The sequence below is a fragment of the Perca fluviatilis genome, chromosome 12 (genome assembly GCF_010015445.1).
Source record: "Perca fluviatilis chromosome 12, GENO_Pfluv_1.0, whole genome shotgun sequence".
In the NCBI taxonomy this organism is placed as follows: domain Eukaryota; kingdom Metazoa; phylum Chordata; class Actinopteri; order Perciformes; family Percidae; genus Perca; species Perca fluviatilis.
Window position 1 is genome coordinate 9,537,279 of NC_053123.1, and position 12,197 is coordinate 9,549,475.

The window sequence follows — 12,197 nt, forward strand, 5'->3', positions numbered from 1 at the left end:
AGACAGGTTGAATAGAGGGTTAAGAGCGTGCAACAAATACAGATCAGACAGTATTTTACTGGGGAATATTCAGCTAACTTACTTTAATGAAGATGCTATCCTTTGTTTTGTTTTTTTATCTGCATTCTAATTTTGCGTTTTGGACTATGTGCCAAAGATGTAATTACTGAGGACTTCACAGTAGGGGCAAATTTGTGTTAAAACGACTGGCCAACAAGGAGTTTACAGGCCACTTAAGAATAAATTGTTCATCAGTATTCCTTGGAACAACCAAAGAGCAAAGGACAGGGAGAAGGGAGATGAATGTAAAGAGGATAAGAAGTTAGCCTAAACAGAAGACAAAGAGGTGTGACTGCAGAGAGCTAAGACAGACAGAAGAGGAGGAAGAGTAGGAAGGTAAGATACAAGGACTGCGTCTCCCTATAGTGCGCTATTTTTATTATCTGCCATTTAATTTGAGAGTCCGAAGTACAGGTTGTGTCCATGGCATGTACACTACTTTTTGCTAACAATCCCACAATGCAAGCCATTAAGCTCAGAAAAGAAGTAATAAAAAAGAAGACAAAGGGGAAAAAGTTGAGGGGGATGATAAGGGAAAGGGATTTTACATTTGAAAGCTGAAGAAATGAATGAAATAAAGTGCTACAAATAAGAAAGATTGAACCTCCCAGATGGATGTATTGTGAAGCTGAGAAGGAAAACATGAAGGGAGGCGGAGGAAGAAAGGGGCAGAAAATGAGAAGAGAGGGACAACAAAGAAAAGTAATGGAGGGGAGGAGGGAGAAGAGAGAGGAAGAGAAGAAAAAAGGCAGAGACAAGTGCTGCCCTCAAGAGAACGGGTATGCTGTAGGTCAGCATCTGCTGAGAATAATGGGCCCTAATTTAGAGGAGCGAGCACGCACGCACGCACGCATTCACACACACACACACACACACACACACACACACACACACACACACACACACACACACACACACACACACACACACACACACACACACACACACACACTGCCCCCGATGCTTGCTCATACAGTTCACGTTTGAATGAAACTAAACACCTTTCAGCGTCTCCTATCTGTCTTTGTCAATAAAGTTCTGTCAAATATGATTAATCCACCTGGATATCACAAATTACAAACTGACCAGTCCAGGAAACTAACATGATTACATTCCCCTGTGCATGTAAGTGTGTTCGTGTACACACACATTTGCAAATATGCCATGTGTGTATCAGGGTATGATGATGGTGTGACTGTGAATGTGTGAGAGTGCATAATACAGAGTACTTGTATAAAAGAACACAGCTAAAGTGAGAAAAAAGACAAAGTCAGCAGGGAATGAGATAAAAATGACCACAGGAGGATAAAAAGAGGACAGTGGAGAGCAGATGAAAGTATACGGTAATATGGTAAGTACTTGAAGTGAAAAGTATGAGAAAAGAACGCATTGAGAAATTAGAGCCCAAAAGTAAAAAAAAAAAAAAAAAAAATCTTAGAGGAGAAAAAGAGAAGCAGTTCTGAAAGAAAAACAAAAATAGATGGGAGGACAGAGGAGAAACCCATTAGAGGAAAGAGAGAGGAACCCAGGGATGAGGGCCTTCCAGATGGTAGGAGACTGTTGCCCCGGAAACACAGAGAGGGCAGAACAATGGGGATTTGGAGTGGTGTTTCGCATCCGATCATAATACGGCCATGCCATTTAGAAACTGAGTGATGAAGCTACAGCCAAAAAAAAAAAAAATCATGTAGACTGACAATTTACTGCAGAAAGCTCCTGAAAAACTAAATTCTGATCTAATTCAGATCAGCTGAAGGATCAACAAACAGGGCTGAATGTCCATCAAGACCTTTGTAATTTCATCATTGCTGTTCCTTTTCCATTGCATTCACTTTCTCACCATGCCTGTTACACATCAACTAAAGTAAAGTAATAAAGTGAAAATTTATAATCTTACAATATTATTTCTTAGACAGAATAGAAACAATGGCAGGAGTGCTACTTTCTTACAAATAGTAAAGTCGTCTCTCCAATATACAATTAAATACAAGGATTCCTATTATCATATTTCAATCTTAATTTTAAATACTAAAAATAAAATGGTGTCCCAGAAGACTGAAGAAAATCTGCAAGTATAGACATAAATGTGTGTAAATCGCAATTATTAGATCAATATTGCATTTTCTGTTAAGGAAATATTTACAGGTATTACTTTTGTCTGCTTAAATGAAAGAAAAAGAAAATGGCATCTTCAAATAAAGCCAAAAGTTATGTTAAATGGTGCAAACTAGGGGTGTGAATCGTCATTGGTGTCATGATTCAATTCGATTACGATTATCCTGTCAACCATTCGACACGATTCGATATCCCGATGCATCACCTCCTCAAATTTATTATATTTTGCTACACATTGTTTTCATCAACAAATTCAAGCAATCAGATATATATGAACTCCCATTTTTATTGCATCTGCTCTTAAAAAAAAGACACTTCCTGAATGAGTCTGAACACAGCAGGCAACAGACAAAAGGCAAAACCAAAAAAATGCAGCGACCGGAAAATCAACAAGCAACATCAGTAATAATCGATTATGGTCTGTCACTGCATCGATGCAGAATCATCCAAGTCCACATCTCGATGCATGGATGCAATAATTAATTTCAACACCCCTAGTGCAAACCAATATCAACAGCCATAAAGACAGATTGATCACACTGGCATTGCATTTTCTGCACAGTGAGTACATGGATGGGCCATGTCCATCTATACTAGCTGACATTCTTCAAACTAAAGATGACATACAGTTATGGCAGTATCATACATAACCACTTATAGGCAGTATAGTGGCTAAGTTCTTGAAACATCATGAAATCCATTACTGAAAATACCATATCCCATTCAAATAGTCCCCATCATTTCACATCTTGAGCCAATAAGGTTCCCCCTCAGCAAGATGTAATAGTTTCAAGCTGGGGACATTTTGCTCTGTGCATGACCACAGGATACAAATTGCTGACAAAATTACGACCCCTCAATAGCCACTAATTTGGTGCATGAAGAGGAGTTCTGAAATAGTGCTTGAAACAGGGAGATGGGGGATTGTAAAAACTATGTAAGGTCATGGATTCATATGAAAGGACTTTTAAAGAGGGACACAGACACACAGACATATGCACATGATCTCAGTTTGTGTGGTAAGAAAAAGTTATGGTTTGCACTATACCTATGCACAAGCAACTTTTAACCCATAACTGCTCTACAATGACTTCTGTAAATTTAGTTTCACTGAAAGCATAAAGTGTATTTACAACTTTAGTAGTGAATGTAGGACACCAGAGCTGTAAGGAAAACGTGTACATCTTTTCACTAACTTGACCGCAGCAGCCTCACTGCTTTATTTAAATGTCAAACCACTGACTGTTGCAGTAATATGAGCTGCTTCCTGTTTCCACAGATTCATAAATCATCATAACAATTTATGGTGCGTTCCATTTGGTATCCAAGGATTTGACATGAGCTCAATTTTTTCACACACTCATTGTGTTGCCTTTCAAAGTTTATGTAATTGGGATGCATGCAGAAACAACATTTAATTATTATTTAACTTTCCAATAGAACTTTGTGAATTCCTGGGGAAAAAAGCTAGCTTGTAGCAGCACAGAAACGGCAGATGGTCATTAGGCTGCTGCCAGATGTTAACATTTCAAAGCTGCAACTGTTGAAATGTAGCAACCGCGGTCCATTTTCTTGTTCTTTAGACAGACATAAATAATAATGTAACATTCCTTGATGTGCTTCCTACATTTTTGGTGCAGAGTTAATTGCCACAAAGTGAAGTCAAACCATCACCAGCCCTTAAAAAAAGCAAGCAAGATGTGATGGACATTTTTGAAGTACAGAATGAGTAATCAACCGAAGGGAAAGCTTCACTTCCTGGGTGTTATTGTGCCACTGTGCACAATGTGTATGTGTGTACATTTCACAACTTGTAACAAACCTCCTTCACTCCACATGAGCACAGTATCACTTAACATCAGATCAACCCCAGCATACCGCAACAACCTGTTGAAAATTCACTGGCTGGGACCTGAAAGAAAACTTCCTCCCTCACCCCGGGGTCCAGACACATGAAAGCATATCATACTCTTGTCCTATGGTTCTGCAACACATTATGGGTTGTAACTCAACTTTTTGTCCATGATCAAGATCAAAGCTGTGACTAGAACTGTTCAATGCAGCAACGGGTGAACAAATCAGAAACACTAGAAGCTCAGAACAAGCTAGGGTCAAGAGAGAAAAAAGAGAGAGGGGAAAACAGGGGGGGGGGGGATGAGTCTATGAGAGGCAAGGTATTTCTTAGTATCCCCTTCATGCCTAACAAACAAGCAGAGACTCGATGAGTCCAGAGACACACAGAAAAACAACTGGACAATGGGGTGGATTGTGCTGCAGTTGTAAAGTGGTCTGGGAAACTGAGGCCTGTTTGGGAGGTCTTCTCAAGAGAGATAGAGAGACAGAAAGAGAAGTGAGAGACATTCCCATTTCATTTCCCCCGTCAGCAGAGTGAAACAATATTCAACAATGTCCTTTTCACCCCAAGTTCAGAGAGAATGAGAGGGAGAAGAGGAGGGGCTGAAAGGGAGAAAGACGAAAGGCAGAAAATGGAGGGAAACAAATGAAGAAATGCAACTAAAAGAGACACAAGGAGACACAGGATATAACATCTGCTTTCTAATTACTAACCATCCAATTATCATCATAATGAGGAAGTGACAGCCTTCCTGGAAAACTGAACATCAATTCTGATTGGCTCGTTTAATCCAATAAGAATAATAACAAGGACAAATGGGTAAGGGTGTTTAGCTAATCCAATTGGGTCATGGCTGTGTTTTGAACAACTGATCGCTGTTATCAACAGAGATCCTTGGAGATTAAACTCATGTTTTATTTAAAGTTGATTTAGTTCAGTCCTATGTGCTTTAAAACTCAAATACACAGGATTAGTTTATGATATGCGTGAGTTAACACACCTTGTCATTATTCGTCAGTATAGTGCTTACTGCACTCCGATGTTTTAGGATATAGTTTCTTTCTTTCTTTTTTTAAATTTTCCTGCCACAATTTAACATTGCTAAGAGTATAGATGAGCCTGGTGTTAAAGCTGTCCCCCCCTCCCCCTTTTTTTTCTTTGGACTTTGTTTTTTGTTGTATAAAGAATAATGTAGGAGAAAACAAGCATGTGTGCCGAAGTGTGTGTGTGTGTGTGTGTGTGTGTGTCTGTGTGTGTGTATACACACTTGTGCAGCTGGTCCTTACCTTTTGACAGACCTTAAAGGCCTGTTTGAGGGTTCACAGTTGGTTTTAAGGTTCAGGTTAGAACTAGGTTTAGGTTAGGGTAAGGGGCAAGGGAATACATTATGTCAATGTCCTCACAAGTATAGAAGTACAGGCTTGTGTGTGTGTGTTTGTGTGCAAGAGACAGAGAAAGGGAGAATGTGTAAATGGGATAGTAATGGTGCACACATGGTAGGGGCGCAACCTGCTAATGTTGGCCATATACACACTGATGGCCATCTACTGACCTCAGAATAACGAAACACACACACACACACACACACACACACACACACACACACACACACACACACACACACACACACACACACACACACACACACACACACACACACACACACACACACACAAACAATAGGCATGAGTACATACTAACGAAGGAAAGGTGTTACATGCATCCATTTATGCTCAACAAAATCGTAAGTGGTCTACGACAGCAACTTTCCAGGTTTTGATTCCAGCCAGGAATGTTCACTAAATGTCAGACACCTCTCTCTCTCTTTGTTTGAGTCAGTCTCTAGACACTCTTAACTATCTAATAAAATGAAAATATGCAGCTTTAATTCATGCCTGCTCTTGAAGCACAAAAATTCTAATCTTAATCCTCAACAAATGTCCTCCAGTGTTCTCTCACACATACTCTCAACAGGGGTCCTTTTGTTTTGGTATTATAGTATTATAACACGGCTGAGAGAAAGTGAGATGGAGGGGGAGAAGTATAGGAAAATTATGAAATACAGAGAGAAGGTATGATGTTAAGAGTAAGAGAGTTAAGAATGCTATTATATTAATTTTGAGCACAGACTATAGTACTGAATATAAGAAAAGGGAGGAACTGAGTATTTGAATGAGTTAGAATAAGATGCTGATGGACTAAAATCACCTAGAGCAAAACGCTTGAATAAATAGCACAGGCATTAATATTAACGATTAGATAAAATCAAACTTTAGCATCATGTTGATCCAGCATAAACAACAGCTAAATGTTTGTATCATAAAATGGTTTCAACATTTAAAATCAAACGTTTGATTACTCCAAAAGTTACATAAGTGCGTGTGTATCTTTTTACTTATTTTTTACTATATTTAAAAACACTAAATATTTTTTATAGAGAAGCAAAATATACAACATACCCTCGACAGACTCCTCTCTATTTCACACAGTGACATTTGCTGACAGTTTGTAAGGTAGTGTTTGTGCTTTAGGCAGGGAAACATCATCCACTGCTGGGTCATGTTTTAATTTTAGAGCCATCAAAATCTTGTCTCACAGAGATAGTGCGTGCACACACACACACACCGTACCCAGTGTTCCAGTTAACTGACTTCGAGTCATACAGTACCTGACTAAGCAACCCCAAAGCCATTTATGGACTCACTTTGAATAATAACGCACACTTACAAATACACACATACACAAACAAGCTCCCTCCCACACATGCATACAGGTATACAGGCATGCAGACATTAGATACACATGGCCTGCTTGCTATTTCTGGACCGGTGGCAAAATAATATGTTTTGGTAAGGTCAACAGGCTGGATGTGGTTTCCAAACATGATCTCTTTCTCTGACTCTCTAGATGCTGAAATAACTCTTGAGTTAATTGACAGCAGGAGAAATGTGTATACAGAGATGCAGAGGCAGGGCGAAAGCTAAATGGAGACAGAAGGAGAAAGAGATGAGTCCCTTTCAGACATAAAATCTCTCAGTAGGGAGACATTTCTGGGTATGTCTTTAGTAACAGCTTTTTGGGCTTTCAGATTAGTGTGTTCATTGTGGAAAACTTATATGGACTCAAATCTGAGAGGCTGTTATGGATAGAAGTGCAATATTCGCATAATATACGGCACCAGCACTACAAGGCATTACGTACATGCATATATATGGCTGTTTACTGTTAGCCCATCCACCGGGGAAAGCAGTTCTCTAATTTAGAGGGTAGACCGATATTCAGCCATTTTTACAAAAATAGTTTAGCTTGTGTCTTTCTTCTTTTCTTCAGAGTCAAATCTGCTGATTAAATTCCAAAGCATTTAAAGCATCCCTTCCTATGCAAAATCATCCCATGTGAGAAGGCTATGTTATTGTCAATGTAACTGTTTTAAATCACAATTCAGCCGTGTACCAAATGTTTCAGAACTGTTACCAGGTTGTAAGGCACATTATCAGAGTAACTTTTATGGAAAAATAACTCGGGTCCTTTTCAAACACGAGGCCTACATGTAAAATTGGCACAGCATTTTGGGATTACAGAGCATGTCTGAAAGTGGAAACAGAGACAGGGTGTACTGTATGTGAGTGTGTGTGTGTCCAATTTCCCAAGGCTTTTCAGATACCACAGCCAGACCTCAAAACCATCATCACTGTTCTCCCTCCCATCTGCCAAAGTCATCACCCACATAGACACTCTCTCTCTCTTTCTCACACACACACACACACACACACACACACACACACACACACACACACACACACACACACACACACACACACACACACACACACACACACACACACACACACACACGCGCAAACACACGAAAGAGGTGTGAAATAGCCATCCCTCACCATTTTAACAGGGGTGGGAACCTGGCTATAAAGTTTCTAACGTTCTAAACTTCTGTCTGTCGTTCCTCTCATTGACTTCATTTCTTTCTCTCTCTCGCTCTCTCTCACACATATACACACAAACTGATGGATTGTTAGTCTGCTGAGGTGTTGGTTCTTAGAGGTAAAATAAAATGAGGTGAGAAAAAATCTAGTAACAACTTCTCTGAGTTTGTACTGGTAAAGTTTATACTTCTATTTTCACTTGAATACGGTTTATATTTAGACAGTAAGAGTTTACAGTACAGTGATATCAGGCATGTTAAGGGGCTTTATTTAAGTACATTACCACAGTACTATTTATCTTTGAAAAATAATGGGACAAAAACGAAAAAAATAAGGCACTGTGGAGGAGAGGATCTAGGAATTTAGAAAGGAAAGTAGAGGAAAAGAAAAAAATATGGAGATGTAAAGATAGTGAACGAGTGAAAAAAAGAAAGATTGAGGCCTTTCAGGCAGTGAAAGTATAAAGGTTGCAAATGAAAAATGAGATGCTGCAAGACCGGGAGTGACTGACGATGGTTGTAAAATATAGTATGTGTTTCACATTGACATTAACATGTTGAAATGGGCAGTGAACAGCTGTGGTTTTATACAAGCACATTTCAGACCTACTTTTAAACAACTATGGCCGTACTGGACCTGAATATTTATCTGGTTACATCTGAAAACACATGAGAAACAAATGGAAAGAATCCTTCAAGAATTGATGAGTATACCCAGGATGCTGTTATTGTTCTTATGCTGGCTAATGTTAGTGATATTTCATGCTGACCAAGGAGGGTAACAACAAAATGCACTGGGCAATAAGCTAACACATGCTGCACAGAGACATTCGAGTGGTTAAGTTCCAGACTTGACAGTCAAGTCTGACCAGAGTTGTCTCACCTGTGTCCTCTACTCAACTGCCTACTGGCTTTCAACTGTTTAAATAAGTAGAAAAAAATACAGGGGAGCAAGATGCTAAGTCTGACTGAAACAGATGGTGATAAACTCCACTAGAAGATATTGGAAAATCAAACAATCAAATACATTTACAAACAACAGCTTATGAATACAATGTAACAAAGATGTTGTACAACGCCTTCAATGGTGATACACTTTAAAATCCTGTAATAGCAGCCCTGTGATGGATGCAAACACATGCATTTACAATATGCAGTTCAGAGAGGACCCACTGAAAATTAAGTGTCATGTTGTTGATTTAAAAAGAAGAAAACAAGCTGTATTACATGAGCTAAATCCACAATGAGTTCCTTATGCTGTAATAATGTATTTGCAATATAATGTTGTGCAGTTCTTGAAATTGTGTTGATTTCTTTTTAAACTTACAAAAGAAGTTTACAACATAAGGACACAAAACTATCATAGCTGAGGTTTGAAGTTAGAGAGTAAAGAAATACACCACAGAATGCACTCACTAAAAAACTACTGATTGTGCAAAGTAAGTTTGGGTGGGGGAGCAGATGTAGGAGTCAGGGATCAGTTTTCAACCCCTGTCTGAGTGTGTGTTCCCCAGGGAGGGGATAAGGTGAGTTCCTGGGCTGAGACTGAGGCCTCCAGAGACACTCAGAAAGACATCCAGACTACACAAATTTAATTAGCGGCTTCAAAGAGAAAAGGAACAAAAGAAGAAAAGAGTGATACCTGCAGTCAAACATTTACTTTTTGGACCTCCTCATACAAGGGGAAGGAGAAGAAGCCATACCTTGGTAAGGAGGCATACTGACGTTCCACCTCTTCATAACGTGGTGCCAACCGATGATCTGTCCCTCTGCCTGGCATCTGGTAAAGAGAGACGAGTTCTTAGTTTGAGTGTGTGTACTTGAATAACAACGTTTTGATGTATTAAAAAAACAGACACAATTATATATTTCCCTGCCCAACATAGTAATAACTGGGAACCTAAGCGTGTGCAGTGCATACCCATAATCCCCTTTCCTTGTGTGTGTTTCTGTGTATGTTTGTGATACAGAGGTTGAGGCCTCCATCCTAGATTAGGTTACTTCAAAACAGGATGGAGTCGTCTCGCTCATTCGCACACGCATGCACACACACGCACACACACACACACACACACGCATGCATGTACACACACACACACACACACACACACACACACACACACACACACACACACACACACACACACACACACACACACACACACACACACACACACACACACACACACACACACACACACACACAGAGTCCTGCAGTCTCATCTTCATATTTAGAAAAAAAAGATTAAGTCAAGCTGCTGACAGTTCAATCTCTCCTACTTCCTCTTTTACTCACAATTTCACTGGTTCTCTCTCACCCTCACATCTCATTTCTCTTCCTCCACTTATTCTCACTCCTCTTTTTCCCTCTTACACACACACACACACACACACACACACACACACACACACACACACACACACACACACACACACACACACACACACACACACACACACACACACACACACACACACACACACACACAGTTGCTTTCCCTGAGATTATCCCAGCCTATTCAGTAGGGAGATTCCAGCTGCCGCTGCGCTCCTTTAAGAAGTCAACTAAACCCCAAACGTCAACAAGCCCCATTAAAACAACAACACACACACACACACACACACACACACACACACACACACACACACACACACACACACACACACACACACACACACACACACACACACACACACTATTTTCTCTGTAATACCACTGAATATTGTGAATGAGACTCTTTTTAATATAATGTGGGGTGAGAGAGTGAGATATGATTCAGGTGATTGAGTGTTGGAAGTCTGCATACATGCTGAACTGCAACAATAAAAGCAATACTTATATGCAGCATTATACAGTCTCTTTAGGGTTTGTGTAAAGTGGGAGTCTCTTAAAATAGCCCATCAAATTTAGTCTATCACACCTTTGCCACTTTAAAATGGTGCTTTTGTTGATAACTAACATCTTATCAGATACAATTGCACAACACACAACTATTTCTCTAAGCACACTGTTATACCTCCGACGGGACATTATTGTATGCCATCTGCACATTTTGGAGCCATAAGGGGCACACTGAGGACAGTCCGCTCCAGTTGACAGCCGCACCGGGAGCAGGGGGCCCCGTCCCTCCCCGCAGGGAGAGAGGGCGCAGCGAGGATTATTGAGGTAAAAGTCGCATCAAATCCGCCTTGGTTGTTCACGCTGCGGCCACATTGAAAAAAATCTGATCCGGGTCTGATTCAGGACCACATATGGAAGTGGCCTGAATTTGATTTGAGAAAAATCTGATCTGGGCTAGATTTGAGTGTTCACACTACTTCTGAAGAAGTCTGACCTGGTCACTTGACCCCAAATTTGGGCCACTTTTGCCTGCAGTCTGACCGTAGCCATAATGTCCCATCAAAGTAGGGTGTGCACCATGAGGGTGAAGTGTTTGTGTGTGTCCCAAGTAGTGAAGGGAAAAGGCTGAAGGTTTTATAGTAAACTAGGCTCTTCTTCTCTCCTCAAATAAAGATAATATTGTCAATGCAAAAGGTGCAGAGAATTAGATATTACAGACCACTGCGTTTTTCTTCTCTCTCTGCCTCTCCTCTTCTCTCTGCATTCCAGGGAATGATGCCAGGAGGCATATAAAACAGATCTGCAGCTCCTGCTTTCTTTTGAACACCTGTCTTTATAGCTTCAATATCTCAGGTAGAGAGACAGCGGGATATTAGGCGGGAATAGAGAGGTGGAGCGAAAGAATGAAAAAGCATTAGATGGAGAAGAAAGGAGGAAAGAGAGATAGAGCGAATGCGAAGTAAATGAGTTTGGATGAAGAAGAGCAATATAGAGAGGAGGAGGGATATTATGAAGCCATTGAGAGGTGAATTATAAAACAAGGGAGTGAATGGGGTGAAGACGAGGACGACAGAGAGGGGAGGTGAAAGGGACAAAAACGACAATTTAAACATGATGTTAAAAGAGGGAATGAGAGATAGCGAGAGGGGGAATGACTGCAACATCCGGTAGAGACTGAGAGGTGAGAGAGATGAGTAAGGGGTGAAGAAAAAGCAAAGATCCATGAAAGGAGGAGTGAAGAGAAAATGAATGGAAAAGGGAGGCAGGTTTCAGAGAGATTGAGGAAGGAAAGTAGTTTAAACCAATGGCCCTAGTTAGTCTGTCTGTCAGTAGCTTCTGACTTCCCTACTGTCTCTGTGGCTATAAAGCCCATTGGTCCCAATGAA

At 40.3% G+C, this 12,197-nt stretch overlaps 1 protein-coding gene across 4 annotated transcripts in view; it reads right to left on the reverse strand.

The window, feature by feature from the left end:
- pard3bb (par-3 family cell polarity regulator beta b) overlaps positions 1-12,197 on the reverse strand; it is a 248,643-nt gene that overhangs the window by 12,538 nt on the left and 223,908 nt on the right. For all 4 annotated transcript variants that reach the window (XM_039817957.1, XM_039817956.1, XM_039817958.1 and 1 more), the window contains one exon: positions 9,674-9,750. In XM_039817957.1, the coding sequence (XP_039673891.1) occupies positions 9,674-9,750 (77 nt within the window). The remainder of the gene's footprint in view (positions 1-9,673; positions 9,751-12,197) is intronic.